Source organism: Onychostoma macrolepis, chromosome 05, assembly GCF_012432095.1.
Source record: "Onychostoma macrolepis isolate SWU-2019 chromosome 05, ASM1243209v1, whole genome shotgun sequence".
NCBI lineage: Eukaryota > Metazoa > Chordata > Actinopteri > Cypriniformes > Cyprinidae > Onychostoma > Onychostoma macrolepis.
The window spans coordinates 13,491,416-13,510,193 of NC_081159.1; the positions used below are offsets into that span (position 1 = coordinate 13,491,416).

General features: G+C 35.6%; 1 protein-coding gene across 2 annotated transcripts in view; it reads left to right on the plus strand.

Annotated features, from left to right (window-relative positions):
- pdzd2 (PDZ domain containing 2) overlaps positions 1-18,778 on the plus strand; it is a 78,337-nt gene that overhangs the window by 36,141 nt on the left and 23,418 nt on the right. For both annotated transcript variants that reach the window (XR_009271394.1, XM_058776578.1), the window contains exons 4-6: positions 2,212-2,357; positions 11,834-11,966; positions 12,268-12,438. Coding sequence is in view for 1 of the 2 variants with exons in the window: in XM_058776578.1 (XP_058632561.1) it covers positions 2,212-2,357; positions 11,834-11,966; positions 12,268-12,438 (450 nt within the window). In the remaining variant the exon portion in view is untranslated. The remainder of the gene's footprint in view (positions 1-2,211; positions 2,358-11,833; positions 11,967-12,267; positions 12,439-18,778) is intronic.

Here is an 18,778-nt window from a genome sequence, read left to right on the forward strand (position 1 = left end):
TCAGGAATCATTCCAATATGCTGATGTGGTGCTTACATTGCATATTGTAAATTTTGAATACAGTGTGCTGCTTAATGTTTGTGGAAACCTTGATACCTTTTTTCCATGATCTTTGATGAATTGAAATTTGACGAACTGAATTGTTTAAAAGATCCATCGTAAATAGTAAAGACTTACATTGTTACAAAAATGTCACGTTTAATCAAATGAATGCATCCTTACTGAGTAAAAGTAATAATTTCTTGAAAAACAAAAATCTGATATTTTATATTTTAGTAGAATTAGTGCTGTCAAACAATTAATCGCATCCAAAATAAAAGTTTGTTTACATGATATATGTGTGTACTGTTTATATTTATTATGTATATATAAATACACACACATGCATGTATATATTTAAGAAAAATTTTATGTTTATATTTTAAATATATTTATATATATATAATATAAATTATATGAATGTAAATATTTGGAAAATATATACTGTATATGTGTGTATTTATATATATATATATATATATATATATATATATATATATATATATATATATATATATATATATACGTAATAAATATACACAGCACACACACACATATTATGTAAACAAAAGCTTTTATTTAGGATGCGATTAATCGCGATTAATCGTTTGACAGCACTAAGTAGAATATTTTGCTAATACATAAAAAAATATTTTGGCAAGTCTGTAAAAAATCCTATTGTTTTTCTTTTCTTTTCTTTTCTTTTTTTTTAATCTTCCACCATGTTAACATCTTGCCAGTGTTTATTTGTGTTGCAATATGTTTAGTCTTCTAACATTAGAAATTCCTATATTCCCTTTAACTGTATATATACAGACATAAAACATGACAAAATGGTAACTGATGACAGAATTAACAATATGAAAGGTTATGCAAGATCAAATTAGTATGCTAAGGAAATAATTGTCAGAATATTGATTAAAAATATATTTTTAGGCTAATGTCATGACACGTCTTTGAAATGGTTTTTGAAAATTCGTGGGCTTCTATGCTAGTGTTACTGTTAGAAAAGCTTTGATGTCAGGCACAATAGCTATAAATGGCTTGGTGGCTGAAATGAATTCATGCATTTGAACGCTGCCTTTCGAGTAAGACTGCTACAGTAGTCCTGCAATGCTACCAAAATCATTCTACAGATGATCCTCATGGATACATCATGTTTGCATAATTAATTGCTACTTGTTTTTCTCAAATCTGGTAGCATATTTAACTGCAATTTGTGTCTAGTCTTCTTATTTAAAATATTCTTATTAAATCACTTTTTTACATTGCCTAAGTTGATTGTTATGTAAAGCCTGACTGAAAAAAAAAAATGCACACTGAATATCATGACTTTATAATGTTATGGGCTTAATGCATATATTAAGTTCAGTTAGGAAGATGTCTGTTTTTCCTACAACTGGAGTTGAGAAACAAGATCACGTCCATTTAACCTCATTATGAAGCTGCCAGTTATTCATTCAAAACAGAGAATAATAACATCTTTTATTTATTGTTAAAAGCTATTTAGCCATCATAACAGACAAAAAAAATCATAAAAAGTTCACCTCATTGGGTTTTTTTTTTCTTCAGTTATTGCCAGAGCAGACAGAGAGAAAGCATTAAATGTCGCTTGATGAACCTGAATTCATATTCGAGGCCGAATGCCATCTTTTATCGAAGGACAAGAGCATTAATGAACAGTAATGGCAGTGAACATATTAAGATTGATGACGTCCAGCTCAGACAGTGATAGAAGTGGCTGTTGAATCTGTCAGAAACAGGTGCTCCTAAAGTTTCCCTTCTTCTGATTTATGTACTCTCCAAAGAAGGAAGTCAGTCTGAGTTAAAAAAAAAACAAAAACAAAAAAAAAACAAACATGGAAAATACATCAGTTCAGTTCTTCCAAGTAACTTTGCAAAACCTTTTTTCTTATTTGCAGGTAAAAAAACCTGTAAATACTTTGAAATTGCATAAACAATTATGTTTCCTAATTTGCTGAAACTTCAGAGATGATAAGTAGTAATTCTTGCAAGAAATGCAGCATAAAATGGGAACCATTTTGAGGACTGTAATGTAAGTTAAAACCACAAAACAGCTGCTGCAGGTCTTGCAGTTTATTTAGTGTTATATAATGAAGAACATTCCTGATTGTTCTACCATACGGATAAATATCCCCCTCTTCTCTGCAGCCCCGTGAGGGCAGCCGGATCTGGAAGATGCACATGGTGAAGGGTCAGGATGGACTCGGTATCCAGATCACAGGCGGACGAGGGTCCAAGCGCTCTCCTCACGGTATCATCGTGGCCCACGTGGAGGAGGGAGGAGCCACACAGAGGTAAACGGCTTTCATTTACAAAGGTTTTGATTTGCTGCCGTGGCAACAGTAGGTGCTGTGGTGACACTGCTCAATCAGCATCTCATGCATATGCAAGCATCAGGGAGTCTTGAGTGCCCTCCACGATACTCATTAATCTTCAAAGCCATTGTGACACCCTCACATGGGTGCACAGAATATATCCAGTCACGCTGCCATATATACAGTAATGACCATGAGGTATAAGAAGCTTGCTAATTATTATATTAATATGGTATAGGTAAGCATAGGTAATGTAAAAACAAGGAATGGGCATGCATAATTAAATATTTACTGATTTGTGAATAATGAATTTATTTTTTTGGTCATACATTATATGCACAATATTTCATAAAATAAACATGCAAAGCACTGATATCCAGTACAGATGAATGAAATAATTTTGAATAAATATACACCAAAAAAAATAAAATAATAATAATCAATATTGCCTTCCTGGCGATTTCCACCTCTAATGATCTGCAGTACTGTGGTATGTTAGCAAATAGCAGTCATTTGCAATGCTGGACAGACCTATCATACGATTCTAACATGAAATATTCCTTAACTTATACAAACACTGAATAAGGAATAACAACTTAGTTTTTTTTTTAATACTGTAGAAATCTTTTCTTCCTCGTTCACATGCATACGGTAGCCGAGAGAGCTCAACGCGCTGCAACTTAAGAAAACATCTTAATCTCTTTGACAACATATGTGCTGCAAATACTCACAACACAACCAAATACAGAAATGCGCTGCAAATACTCACAACCAGAGTATGGGAGCGGAGCGTGGAGTGGAGCGGTGTGAGTTTAAAAGGAAAGTCGGAATGTTGTGGTTTTCACTCGCTCCAAGAGCACTCCACTGCCGCTCCATCATGAGTACAGTTAATGCCAACGGCCCGTGATATAACTGCATATTTAGCAAGAATTCACATGTTAAACATATTTAGCTAGCTTGATAGTGATGGATCACTCAAATCAGAAATGTGAAGGCTAAGATGACGTGAGCAGGAAGTTATACTTCTCAAGGAATTTGTTTGTCCTTCTAGATACTGAATATTTTCAGGTGAAAGGTACAGGGACAACACTTATTCATTATTATTATTGCATTTAAACAAATGTAATCTTACGTGCTACTTCATCTGTATCTGATTCCAAATGAGCAGAAATCTGTAAGAAATAGAGCGATCCGTAGGTAAAATAACTGACGAAAACGTAGGCTACTGTTATTTTCATCACAAACACAATTTGTGTGAATACTATTATAAACTAGGTTATTGGATAGTTCAGCAGCAAAAGATACTCTAGACTAGAAGAATCATGGGTGCTCAATTTCATAAAAATCTAAACATTTAGTGAAACAAAATTATTTAGTGGGAACAAATAAAAGTTAATAAGTGTAGGACTAAATCTGGTAAAATGTTACACATTGCTCTTTGTATTGTAAAATACATTCATGAAAAACAAGTAAATATATTTATATAAATATATACTATAAATTAAAAGACATTACTTTTAAATGTACCGCACAGTAATGAAGGCAGCAACATATGATAGATGGGGCAGAACAAGAAAGTCTATAAATAATCTTTCATTGCGCAAAAGTATTGTAATATGAAAGGGTATGGCTTCAATACAGAGGGGCACAAAGCGCTTATGCGTATCTCGTGCGCAGAATGATGTGCTTGAAACAACACGGAGTCACAGCACACAGCAGCACAGAAAAGTTCAAAGCACAAAGGGAAGAGATATTGATGCATAGTCTATTATATCTGTGCAATAGTTTGAGCCTTTTCTTTTAACAGTTTTTAATCTCAGTTATTGAGCTCTCTTGAAGAGAATTTCATTGTTTTGACTGTAGTAACTGAACGTGACACACAGAATGGTATACGCACAATATCGGATTTGGATCGGTCTTGTCCCGACCGATACCTGATCCGGCAGAAAAAGGCAATATCGGAGCCGATACCGATACAGTATCGGATCGATGCATCCCTAGTGTTGTGAGTATTTGCAGCGTGTTTAAGTATTTGGTGTGTTGTGAGTATTTGCAGTGCGTTTCTGTTTTGCAGTGCGCTTCTGTATTTGGTCGTATTGTGAGTATTTGCAGCGCGTTTCTGTTTTGCAGCGTGTTTATGTATTTTGGTTGTGTTGTGAGTATTTGCAGCACGTTTCTTTTTTGCAGAACGTTTCTGTGTTTGGTCGTGTAGTGAGTATTTGCAGCATGTGTTGTAATGCTGATGAAGATGTTTTCTTAATTTGCTGGTGTTTTTCTACTTGCATGTGTTTTTTCATTTGCAGTGCGTTGAGCTCTCTCAGCCACCGTACATGCGTATTGCCCCTCAAACTCCATTTTAAGCTGCAACATGTTGAAGAATTTGCTGACTTGCTTCCCTTTGTGATTCATTAATGCACGCTTTGACAAAGTTTGGAGGAAGCACAACAACCTGATGGTAATTAGCCAAAAGCTGAAATGAACCCTCGTTGCCTCAACAAATTTGAATTACTCCCTCCAGGTTATGTGCTAAGTTAAATAGATGTGTTCAGGGAAAATAAGCCCTTGTAGCTTTGCCTTGGGACCCAAAAAATTAACTGATTTCAGATATACAAATTCATGAGATGTTGCACATCTGTTGGAAAATGCATATGCAGCTCCCCCACATCGCCTACAGTCAGAGCAGGCTATTTTTGCTATGACCAGCACTAGGGGTTATTGTTATAATTTATCAGTACAACATTTTCTCCCACACAGTTTTAATGGGGGGCCATTTCTGAAAAACCTGTAGACATGAATCATGTGTATTGGTCAAACTGGCTGCTTTCCAAATCTTTCTTTCTAGTGTGGTGCAAGTGGTGGCCTGGTGGTCAGATCAGGGCCATCAATACAGCATGATGTGGGTAGTTATGAAGTTTCCTGCTCTTATATAACGACTAACACTGAAATAACCTCAGATTCCTTCATCTGTGACTGAAGCCCTGAGGATTTTGACCAGTGAGAGGCTTTAAGATTTTGAATCGTTCTCACTTCACTGCACACTGTTCATCGTAATGAAGCTTCAGTTGAGTGGTCAGGCTGGAACAATCCAGACTGTCTTAGGACATTTGGAAATAGAGGAATGCAACAGAGACAGAGTTTGTCTTTGTCGGATGTTATGACTGTAATTAAAATCTTTTTCTTGATAAAAGCATGATGAAACTGTTCTCCTTTTGCTCTGAGCTCAATGGTTATTGCATCATTTGCAACTTCTAGATGGATAAATAGTTCAAATGAATGTGGATGAGGATTTTTTTCCCAAACATTTTGACAGTAGTAATATTTAGTTGTAATATGTACTCTGTTTTATTAATTTTGCCACTTTATTATGTGTATGTGTATGTGTGTGTACATAGTGTAAACGTACCTATTAAACTCACCAAAATCTACATCGAGACATTTTTAGTGCATAAGATATTGGTTTCAATACAAAACGTTGTGTTAAAATAAAATATTAATCTCTCACAAAAATATTTTATTTTATTTTAAATGGCAAAAGCATTTCAATTAAGATATACATCATTAAATTCAAATAGTCTGGCTGTGCTTAATGGGTAAATTTTTGTACCCTTTGAGCACACCCCTGTTCCCATTAAGCTCACATCAGGTTTTATTAAAATTTCTTGTTTATTTTAAGGAGTATTTTTATAGGTACAAAGGTACAAAGTCAATCACAAAAAAAATGGAACACTAAAATCAAGCAACAAGGCATTCAATTTGATCAGTTATATATTCATAATGAAGTGTCATTTAAGCACACTGCAATATCTATACTAGTCCATGTTCAGCTAAGTAACACATTCAAAAACAAACCAATAAAACATTTAATTCATGGGGATGAGCACAGAAACTAGCCTCATTATGAAACCTCTTTTAAAAAGGATGTCAACTTATCTATAGTCTCTTATGGCTGCACTATATGGAAGCAGAATAATGACAATAGTTTTTGAAACATAAAACATGCTGAATTCCACAAATCGAAAAAAAAAAGATGCATTGCAATTAACAGTGCTTGAATTTTAATGCCTTGTATTTCCAAGGCTTGCATTTTGAGGTCCTGAAATTTAACATAGTTGTTTATTTAAGCTGTGAATATTTTAATTCAAAATATTTCACACACATTTTCATAATTAAAAATTCAATAATTCATATTCACCTTCCAGAATTCACTTCCAAGATATTCAATTTGTTTAAAAATACGATGTATAATATTCGACAGGCAAATTTCAGTCATTTTATTTCACTTTCCAAATTCGCTGCCACAAATTTAGTGGTTAAAATTCGGCAGAAAATTCAGCGTTGCACATCCGGGAACCGCAGGAATAGCAGTAGAGCACCGATGCATGATCTCCAGCTGCTGTCAGCCGCTCACCAGCAGGTGGCGCATGCGGCTGTTGATGAAGGCCATATGTGGATCAAGTCACTCATTTACAAAAACTGATTTGCAGAAATGGAGCTAGCGCTAGAAGTTTTGATTATCGGGGCCAGTATAAACATGTGGAAACGCTGATTGTGTGTATGTTTAATTCAACATTTTCGCTGTTTCCCGTAGCCTACATATAAGCAGCTTTCTCTACCACAAAGGAGATTATAATGCTCTTTTACCCAACGCTGAAGTACAGAACTAACATTACATCTGAGGAAGACATATATTGCTTTCGGTTGTTTAGTTTCTGTAACTCTGTATCATGGCTTGTGTGACACTGTGCTGTAATACTGGGGTTCCCCTCATACGTCACACTCCAGGATTCCCCAACAACGCGTAATGCGCCTCAGTGAACTAATACAGTGATATAAGACCTCAGATCTCAGAATACACTTTATTGATGATTATGCGAACTAAATGGACAGTTAAGCAGATGTAGAATATAAACGAACGCGCAAGGTTTCACGCTGTTTCCCTCAGAAATCGGTTAAAGAAAACGTGGCTCATTACGTGGCTCAGTAGTGCACTAACACAATAACAGCTATTAGACTTGTTTGAGATGCGCCTCTCCTGAAATGTAGGCGGCTGCAGCGAGAGGAGGAGTGAAATAAGCGCAGTCAAGACGGACAGTTCTGACCTCTCGAAGTGGAACAGATAGACTATACGAGATCAAAGGCGGATATCGCGTTATTCTCACTCATGTGCTGTTCTGCTAATAAATGTGATATAATTTCAGTTCTGTTGCTTTTATATGAATATAAATATGATGAACAGGACACTCAAAGTGCTTGCTATTTAATCCCATACGAAAGGTGTATTTATCATCCATTCTACTTTAATACAAACATGTATTTTAGATTTTTATGGAAATATGACAACAATCACATATCTCACACAGAGATCACACTATCATAGTGTTTGGGAATATTCAAGCATAATTTAAATACACAATCACATGAAATCAGTTTTAAAAAAAACAAAAAAAAAAACATTTTAGCAGAGAACGCAGCATCACAGTTGTCTGAACCAATGAGCATTAAGCTGTGTCGTCAGTCAGTCGTTTCCCATCGTGCTTTTGATCAGTGCTGTCGGTGGAGAGCAACTGCGCGCGACTGCTCAATCCGACACAGCCGCCTCGCCGTCGCGAGAGTTTTTTGGCACACGTCAGCATGACATCAGAGCAAGGCGGACGTAACTCGGACACTTTTTATTTATTTATTTATTTTTAAAGATGTTTATGGCAACTATTATTTATTTGTTTTTCTCTTTATATTTCTTTTTTGTTATTGCTATTATCGAGGTATTTACTGTTTTGTATTCTGGTTGTGTATATATTTTTTGCTTTGACTGTATCCCCTGTGAATGTTATATGTTTAACAAAAAAATTTTAATTAAAAAAACTCAGACACTTTTCTAACCGGCATGCATCTCGTGGTGATCACCGGTGATCGGTTCTGCGCAGATTTTGCTCATCTCAAACAAGCCTATTAAAAGACCAAACTCAGATCTTACTGATGATGCAAACAGATGCAGATATGAACACAAGTTACGGAACGCGCAAAACTGCACGTTAAACATTTACCATAAAGAAAACACTTAACACGGTTTGCCTCAGTGATAATAAATGATTAAATTAAGCATCTAATTAATAAAATATATTACTGTATATTATGTACATTTAAGCAGATGAGCCCACAACCAACAAGTTTCACCAAACCATTTTTTCTCCCACAGAAAACCAAGCGCGATATTATAGGTTTTAGGTTTGATATTCACTGCATATTCGCCTAGGCTGCTTTAGGGACCGTCTGCAAATTTACCTCACAGTACAAAACGAAGTAATAATTTACGAAATTATTTAAATGTAATTATTAAATTCAAATAATTTATTCAAATTAATGTTTACAGTAAATTAATAATTTACTCAAACTGACTAAATATATATTGCCAATAACTCACTTTTTCGTGTTCCAAAAGTTTGTAGTGCATTCGTAGTGACTAGACTCACTTACTATAGGTGAAATTTTGCTAATACCTCCCTTAATGTGTATAAAGTACATCAATATTTTATACTACAACCTTTGGAAAATGAACAATTCCTTTTGAGGTCTTACAGATTTTTTGTTTTTGTTTTAAAAATGAAAAAAGTGAATTGTACATACAGTAAGGGAGATATTGGCAAAATTTCACAACGTACTACAACCTGTGGAACATGAAAAACCCTTTTGGTGAATTACTGTAGTTTTTTTTACCAATAATTACCAACATCAATAATAACGATCACACAGTTGTTTTGTATCTAGCAATGTACTACAACCTTTGGAACATGAAAAAAACCTTACCAGGGATCTTTTATATGTACATACAGTATATATATTGGCAAAATCTCATCTGTAGTAAATCACTATGAGCAATACAAGCTTTACAATTTGACTGTGTTATTTTTATTGATATCTTTGTAGGACTATAGATCAGTGGTAAGGGAAAGCAATGAAAATGCAGCGCGTTGCGTTCTTCTGACCTCATTTGCATGCCTGTATATAGTTCGCATAATGTTCAATAAAGTATATTCTGAGATCTGAGGTCTTCACTGTATTAGTTCACTGTGGTGAGTTACGCGTCGTTGGGGAATCCTGGAGTGTGACCTATGAGGGGAACCCCAGTATTACAGCACAGTGTCACACAAGCCATGATACAGAGTTACAGAAACTAAGCAACCGAAAGCAATATATGTCTTCCTCAGATGTAATGTTAGTTCTGTACTTCAGCGTTGGGTAAAAGAGCATTATAATCTCCTTTGTGGTAGAGAAAGCTGCTTATATGTAGGCTAAGGGAAACAGAGAAGATGTTGAATTAAACATACACACAATCAGCGTTTCCACATGTTCCACATGTCAAACTATTGTTTATACTGGCCCCGATAATCAAAACTTCTAGCGCTAGCTCCATTTCTGCAAATCAGTTTTTGTAAATGAGTGACTTGATCCACATATGGCCTTCATCAACAGCCGCATGCGCCACCTGCTGGTGAGCGGCTGACAGCAGCTGGAGATCATGCATCGGTGCTCTACTGCTATTCCTGCGGTTCCCGGATGTGCAACGCTGAATTTTCTGCCGAATTTTAACTACTAAATTTGAGGCAGCGAATTTGGAAAGTGAAATAAAATGACTGAAATTTGCCTGTCGAATATTATACATCATATTTTTCAACAAATTGAATATTTTGGAAGTGAATTCTGGAAGGTGAATATGAATTATTGAATTTTTAATTATGAAAATGTGTGTGAAATATTTTGAATTGAAATATTCACAGCTTAAATAAACAACTATGTTAAATTTCAGGACCTAAAAATGCAAGCCTTGGAAATACAAGGCATTAAAATGCAAGCACTGTTAATTGCAATGCATCTTTTTTTTCGATTTGTGGAATTCAGCATGCTTTATGTTTCAAAAACTATTGTCATTATTCTGCTTCCATAGCACTACACTACATGATTTTTGCCCCGATTTTCCACAGATTTACAGTCTGGAGAAGTTGATGCTAGTTACCAAAGATCAGAGCCAGTCTACAGATTTGAGTCGACAGAATCCATAGAAAATCAATTAACTTAACTTAAAGTGACAACCATCAGTTAATATTTTAAATCTGTTTATGAAGTATTTCCATAGACGTTCAATGTGGAATATCTTAAAGAGAGCACACTGAGCTTAATTGGAGCAGCAACAATTTTTTATAAATTTCATGTAATATTTATTAAAATGACAGGATTTTGCTAAATAAATAGTCTAGGTCATGTATTAAGTTCATACATATTTTAATATGAACAACTATTATTAACAGTGTCAATGAAATTATACTTTTTCTTATTGATGTCACACTGAAGCTGTGTGATTTTCATAGTAGTGTACCCTTTAAGCTCACCTTAAAATAATATGAAATCTTAAAAATTACAGCACTGTAAAACCACAGTCCAGCAATAAACTGTCAATTTATAATATTATGGATGTAAAAGTACAAGCCAGTAATTCCTGTGAAGTAATATGTTAGCGTAGCACATAATCTTATACAGCTAGTCAGCTAACTGTGTTCTGTAGCATCTGCGCTATGTTGCTAAAACTATCTTTTGGATCTAATGTAATTATTTCCCACATCCAAGTTCCAGGTTATAATATGCAAAAGTCTGAACATTAATATCTTAATTTTACAATAAGTAGTGAAACTTACCCAAAATAAAGGCTTAAACATCTAAAAAACGCACATTTATGGGGCTCCCCTTTTAGTGAAACTTTTTAGACGGCTTTCAAAATGGCCGCCAGACAGTGTGGACATATGGAGACCCATATTTCAGTGTGCAATGATCTGATTGACTTGAAATTATAGGAGGTATATAGTAACAAACATATCAATTGGTTAAGACATCAAGAAGGATAATAAATTATTTTTTCTTTTTATAATCCGATCTCAAAAATGGAAGTGTGCTTAATGGGTACGTGAGCTTAATAGGTACGTTTACCCTACATATTTTATATTATATTTCAGAATTTTAAAATATTTTAGTACTTCAACTTAAACCTGTTTCAACATTTCAGATTTTCATCAAGTATATATAAGTGTGTGTGTGTGTGTGTGTGTGTGTGTGTCTATAATATTTTTTATATTTATATTATATTTATATATATTTTATATATGTGTGTGTGTGTGTGTGTGTGTTTAAAATGCATGTATTGATAAAATTATGTTTAAGTTTTAAAACCCCTGCCATAGAGGATTCATCACAGGTTGTTGTTGTACCTGGTTGACATTACTTACATCAAACTGTCATATAGAAACAACTTGTCATGATCCAATCAATTCTTGATTAACATTCATTAACATCCCATTGCCATTTCTCTTTAATAGCTGCAACGTGACTTCAGGAGTGTGTGCTGCTTGTTTTTACGCAAGGAGATGACCTGATCATGCTTACCCTGGTTGTTTTTTTATTTATTTCAGAGATGGCCGTCTGAAAGCAGGTGACGAGTTACTGATGATAAACGGTCACTCCCTGGTAGGACTCTCACACCAGGAGGCTGTAGCCATCCTGCGGTCCACTGCTGGACTCGTACAGCTGGTAGTGGCCAGCAGGGTGAGTTTGAGCTTGCGAGCAAATCAGCTTCATACTATATCGGTAATTGTGTGTCATTGCATTGGGAAGCATCTTCAGGCACAAATGCTGAGCAGTTCTTGCTGTGGTCCTTGTATAAAGTGTGTCAGCCGTTCAAGCACATAAAGATGTCATAAGCAGATGCTTGTAGCAGCTAAAAAATTGAACAGTGAAGCACTGATGGGCTTGCCGCTCGGCTTTCTGAGATAAAGTTAAAAATACTCGCAGGCTGCTCAACGGCACACAATATGCTTTCTCCAGCTGCTCTTCCTTCCTTTCCCAGGATGAATCCGAAGTGGACTTCCACAAGTACCCGTCCACCAGCTTGCCCGACCTAGTGAGCACGTGCTCTGGTCCGGACGCCTCTCCCTCCCCTGGGGAGGAGAAGGAGAACATGGAGCCGGATGTGGAGGACGTGAGGGCCAGCAGCCTTTCACTGCCCACCCAGGACTTGGTACGTACGTTTGCTATCGCCTATCTGCCTGATTATCTGCCGCTTTCATCTGGTGCTGCCCTCAGATCGAGCTAGACTGTTTTCTGTTTTTGGTAGCATTTATGATTAAAAGTTTGCTTCGGGGAGAAATGTTCAATGCTTTTATAATCATAATCTGTTTTTTAGTGTGAGTATGTGTAGTTGTCTTCCCTTAAACATTCAAAGGCGCCTCATTGAGGTGTTTGATAAAAAGCAAATGCACTTCCATGGTTTGTCTGATAAGAACAAACAAGACTTTCTTGATATTTTTCAGCAAAATCTAAATACCTGCAGCGTGTTGTGATTAAAATACAGCATTTCCTTTTAAGGACAGCACAGTTGCTTTATCTGTTTGCCTCGTTTGATCTGTGTGCCAGGGCCCCATTTATGTTCTTGAGGTTTTTATCTGTTGTTTTGCCAGAAAAATATTAGTGCCACTGTTTACCAAGCACCCATTGGCTCAGCATTTGTTCGTTTCATCACAGATAACAAATTATTCATTTGCTCTGCGCAAGCAGGCGTACATCAAATCACTAATGCCACACAGCGTTAATGTTTCATCACACAAAATGAGACGTTGCATTAGTTTGGTGATCAGTAATGACAACATAGCTGATGCAAGTCAGTGGCACACTGACAGGACCACACAACTCAACATATTAGAATTAAACACTTGCTTGGCTGTTTCAGAGAACAGCACTTACTTGAGATGTTCTGCGGTGCGGAGTAAAGTGGGTCATTCCACACAGCCCCCCGCTGTGTCTATACTGCACACACATTATTGCTTTCAGGACTAAAAAATGGAAGAGCAATCGTCCCGCCTGCTGTTTAATTACATTAGCATTCCATAGCTCCTGCTGGTCGTAGTTGTGAATTTGGGGCAGTTAAGCTTGGGTTTGTCTCACTGTACAGCAGAAAACTTTTGACAGATGTTATTTTGTGATCCTCTGGTCCTTATCAATAATTTACTCATAGTGACACTGTTCAAGCTTAAAAATAGCAAACAAGAGAGTAAAAGATACTGTAAGGTATGTAGTTCCATTTTTATAGTTTTTCATTTTTCATATATATATATATATATATATATACAGTGCCCTTCACTAATATTGGCAGCCTTGGTAAATATGAGCAAAGGCGGCTGTGAAAATAAATCTGCATTGTTTATCCTTTTTATCTTTCATTCAAAAAATTCACAAAATTCCAACCTATCATTGAAGTAAAACAATTGAAAGTGGAGGGAAAATCTCATTGTGAAATAAATGCTTTCTCTAGTTCATGTTGGCCACAATTATTGGCACCCAATTATTGCAACGTCCTTTTCCCAGGGTAACAGCTCTGAGTTTTTTCCTATAATGCCTGAAGAGTTTGGAGAACTCAGAGATCAGAGACCATTTTCTTCATACAGAATCTCTCCAGATCTTTCAGATTCACAGCTCCATGTCAGTACTTCTTTTCTTCTGTTCACCCCACTCATTTTCTGTAGGGTTCAGGTCAGAAGACAGGGACAGCCATGGTAAAAGATTCATTTTGTGCTCAGTGACCCATTTTTGTGTTTATTTTTATGTTTGTTTTGGATTGTTGTCCTGGTGGAAGATCCAAACACGGCCCATTATAAGATTTCTAACGGAGGCAGTCAGGTTTTGATTTTTTTATCTGTTGGTATTTGATAGAATCCATGATGCCATGCATCTGAACAAGATGTTCAGGACCTCTGGCAGAAATACAGGCCCACAACATCAAAGATCTAGCAGTATATTTAACCGTGGACATGGGACTTTTTTCAGTTTCATCTGACCATAGAAGCCAGTGCCATTTGAAGTTCCAGTTGTGTCTGACAACTGAATATGCTGGAGTTTGTTTTTGGATGAGTGAGGAGAATTTTCCTTGAAACCCTCCCAAACAACATGTGGTGATGTAGGGATGTTTGATATATATGGTGCTTGAAGAGTCTTTGGCCACTCAAACTCTCCTCCTCACCGTGCATTAGGACGATATAGACACACATCCTCTTTCAGGCAGATTTTTACATATTTAGTTGATTGGAACCTCTTAATTTTGACCCTGATGGTGGAAATGGGGATTTTCAATGCTTTAACTCTTTTCTTACAGCTACTTTCTATTTTGTGATGCACAACAATCTTGTTCTGCACATCAGAACTATATTCTTAGGTTTTACTCCTTGTGATGGATGATTAAGGGAATTTGGCCTTTGTGTTCCTCATATTTATAATCCTGTGGAACATGAAGTAATGGCTCGACAATTTCATGCTCCTAGTCACCCAGGGGCCCGTTCTTCGTACGTCGCTTATTACATCTGAGATGATTTGAAAGATTCCAGATCTTCTAATCCTGATAACTGATCTCTGGCTAATTTGGTTCTTCAAACAGATTTGCGTATTAGATTAAAATATCTGGATTAAGTTGTCTAAGATTACTGCGCGTTCTCATGTTCCCCGAAAAGGGCAGATGTATCGATACTCGAAATGCAGTGATTGGCTGGCGGCAAGACAGCAACGTAATGACATCATATCATTAAAAAAGACACCTGACGAAAAACTTGACAAATTTCTGGACCTTTATAAGGAAACAGCCAAGTGAACAAAACTACATAAACGTTATAATAGATAAATGAAATGTGCACTGTTTTTAATTTATTTGTAATTTTTTTTTTTACATTATTCGCAATTATTTATATTCATGATTTCTAGTATTTGTACAGGCTTTACATTTTTATGTCAACGTTGTAATTAGCAATTCATTTAATTTTATCTTTGAGGCAAATTTCTTATGTGACAGCATTAATTAAAGTTTCTTAGAGATCCAGTTATCTGCATCTCTTGCGCTCCATCAAGCCACTCCCATAATATCTGTCATCACTCAAATTAACGATTCAGAATTTATAGCATGTGTGTAAGACTCCAATACAATTATAAAGTAATTATTTCATGACTGATAAATCTTTCAATGACTAAAACTGGCGGTCTATAGTATTATAGACTACACAACATCGTTATATTATATTATTATATTGTTATAACTTATTATTATTTATTATTTTAAATTATTGTCCCTGGACCAGTAGGGTACTCTTGTAATAAAGTAGCGGTGGCTAGGACAGCTTTTAAATATCAATTCTGCTTAAAAAGAAGCAATCTAATCCTGTTCACATGAAATAAGCCTGCTCCCGAGCAGGTTTAAGCTTACGGACGCGTTGCTTTGACAGCAAGTCTAGGATGAGCTTCGAAGAACCAAATGATCCAAGATCAAGTGAAATCGTCAACAATCAAATCCTGAGTTAGAGACGTACGAAGAACAGACCCTGGTGTGCTAAAAATGTAAACATGAATGGGAATATACTTCAGAGGTATTTTACTCATAAGAATTTCTAGGGGTGCCAGTAATTGTGGCCAACATTCATAGATAGATAGATAGATAGATAGATAGATAGATAGATAGATAGATAGATAGATAGATAGATAGATAGATAGATAGATAGATAGATAGATAGATAGATAGATTGTTGATTGTTGATTGTTCTTATAATTATATATACAGATTCTAGATTCTTTATATATAATTAATAAAGTTGTTTCTGAGAATCTTTGCATTGCTAAACACAGACCATCTTAACCTAGTTAAACATCAGTTGGATTCACTTTGTCACTGCATAGATGAACACGTGTAAGTAAAGGCTTATGAGACATGATGACGTTTGAGGAGCCTGTGGAGCTTCCTCTCATCCTGTGTTCTCTAGTCTCCAGTGAGCTGTTCTCTCCCTCCAGGCTTCAGTCTCTAATGAATGACAGAGTGGGAGCTCTTACAGGGTGATAGGGACTGAAAGAGGATTAAACAATATAGCTTGCTCTCATTCTGATTTCCCATGATTTACTGTCCTGGTCGCATGCTGTTTTTGTTTTTATTATAAATTTATTTGCAGATGTTTTTTTTTCATATGTCCTGCAATATTGAAATGACAAATTGTGGCTTTCTATTGAGTTTTTTTCTTTACTGGTGTCACATTGGAAAATTTGGAAGAAACTTTACATTTTTATTCTAGTCTTTTATTCTAGTCTTTTTATTTTGCTTGTTCTAAGGTCATGGGAAATTCTGATTCTGAAAATTACATCATCTACAACATTGCACTAAAACCAACTTTTTTTCTTGCTTGTAGTTACTGCATATTGCTTTTTTGGGAAGCAAGTTATTTAGGCAAATGAACTTTCCCCACCTTTTTTAAATAACAGAGTGTTTCATTTACAGTCAGTAAACAGCTGTGACAAATTGCATAGAATGCTCATTTCTTGCTGGTTTGTGCTGGAGCTCAGCAACATTTATACCCATATAGCTTTCATTCATAGCTCTTGAATGCGGTATGCAAGAATCACGGTCCGTTCGCAAATAATTTTTTTCCCCTTTACTATGATCTGCTTTAAAATAAAATATTTCACCAGCTAGAAATTTTTTTTTTTGGGAATGCAGTATCTATTAAACATTTTTAAATTCCTTCTCCAGTAATCATGAATGACTGTAAAAGTCATGAAATTATTTGGTCTGAAAGTGTGAAAACCCTATCATTAAGTTGTTAAGTAGAAAATGAAATGGAGAATGTAATTGGGCCTATAAATTTTTCAGTTTGCCATATGTTTGTTTTCCCCTTTCACTCTTCCAATCCAAATCCAAACACCTGTCCAGACTGTTCTTGCACTCCCTTTCAGCACCCTGCCACAGCAGAAGAGGGCGATGAGCAGTTGCTATTATGTGGGTGTCCAGTGCTGACAGTGTTGGGTGTGTCTCCCGGTCTGTTCTGAAGTGTCAGGCTCAGTGGTTTTAATGAGACAGAGGGAGGGAGGGAGGGAGGGACAAAACATGAGAGTACATTTTCAAAAAAAAAAGAAAAAGGGAAGGAAAGGAAAGGATCTGGAAGAAGGACGCAGCTGTGACTGTCACGTTGAGTCCTGTGAGGCACATAGGTATGGGGTTTGAGGAAGCCCACGGGCTCACCTGCAACAGTGTAGCGTAGCTTGTTCATGCAGGAGACAGATGACATTTCTGACAACGGAGGGAAGGGCTTCCTGTCTGCATGCCTGAAAAGAGAGCAATGGATCTTCCCTTACATGCTGCTGTTTGAACTTGTTTCAGGATGCATGAGCTGTGCGATAAACCGAAGCTCATTCTTAAAGCTGAGGCGGTTAGAAGGGGAAAACACTGCGGTATTTTATTTTAGTTTTTTCTCAGCAGCCAAGGAAGAGCAGTATTAATGTGGTGCCATGAAGCAGGAGGTTTTCTGACTTCAAAATGCCACTGAAAATTATTACAAAAATAAAGTACTACTACCGTGGCCAAACACAATAAATGTTTAAAGAACACTTAAATCAACTTAATATCAATCAGTGTTATGCAGGATTTTTCCTAGTCAAAATCTTCTGTGATAGCTTACTTTGAAAGACTTCTGCATATGTAAGGTTGACTACATAATTGCAGTTAATTAACATAATGACTTAATTGCATTTTATTTTTATAGTTATTAGTGATCATTTAAGCATGTGCAACTTTTTAAATTTGACCCAGAATTTTCTGCTTGAAAGTGCTGTGACAAGTCAAGCTAACTTAACACCTTATTTAGCACGTTTAGTGGTTACCATATAAAAGCAGTGATCACAAGAGAGTCATCTTAAAAAGAAAAAAAAAAAAAAGATTACACTGCACATTTTGGGCCACCATAAATGTCAGTGTACTCTACCATTTGAAGGTTTATGGTTGCTAAGATTTTTTGATGTTTTTGCAAGTATCTTTACACTCACCAAGGCTGAATTTATTTGATTACAAATACAGTAAAACAGTAATTGTAAAATATTATTACAACATAAAATAACTATTTTATTATATTTTAAAATGTAATTTATTCATGTGATGGCAAAGCTGAAATTTCAGCAGCAATTACATCAGTCTTCAGTGTCACACGATCCTTCAGAAATCATTCTAATATGCTAATTTTGTACTCAAGAAACATTTCTTATTATTATCCATGTTGAAAACAGATGTGCTGATTTTTAAAAAATAAAAATACTTTGTAAACTTTTACAGTAAAGTTTACACTACTTTTTTTTAAAGCTTCCTTGCTGAATAAAAGTATTCATTTCTTGTTTTAAATTGTACTGACTCCAAAAGTTTAAACAGTAGAGTAGGAAAAGTTTTTACATTTTTGAATTGAATTATTTTTTTTTTCTATTAAACTTTGAAGAAACTAAAAGCAAAAATCAGTTCTTATATTCTAATAATGAATAATCTAATAATTTATTTTATTTATTGAATTTATTTTATT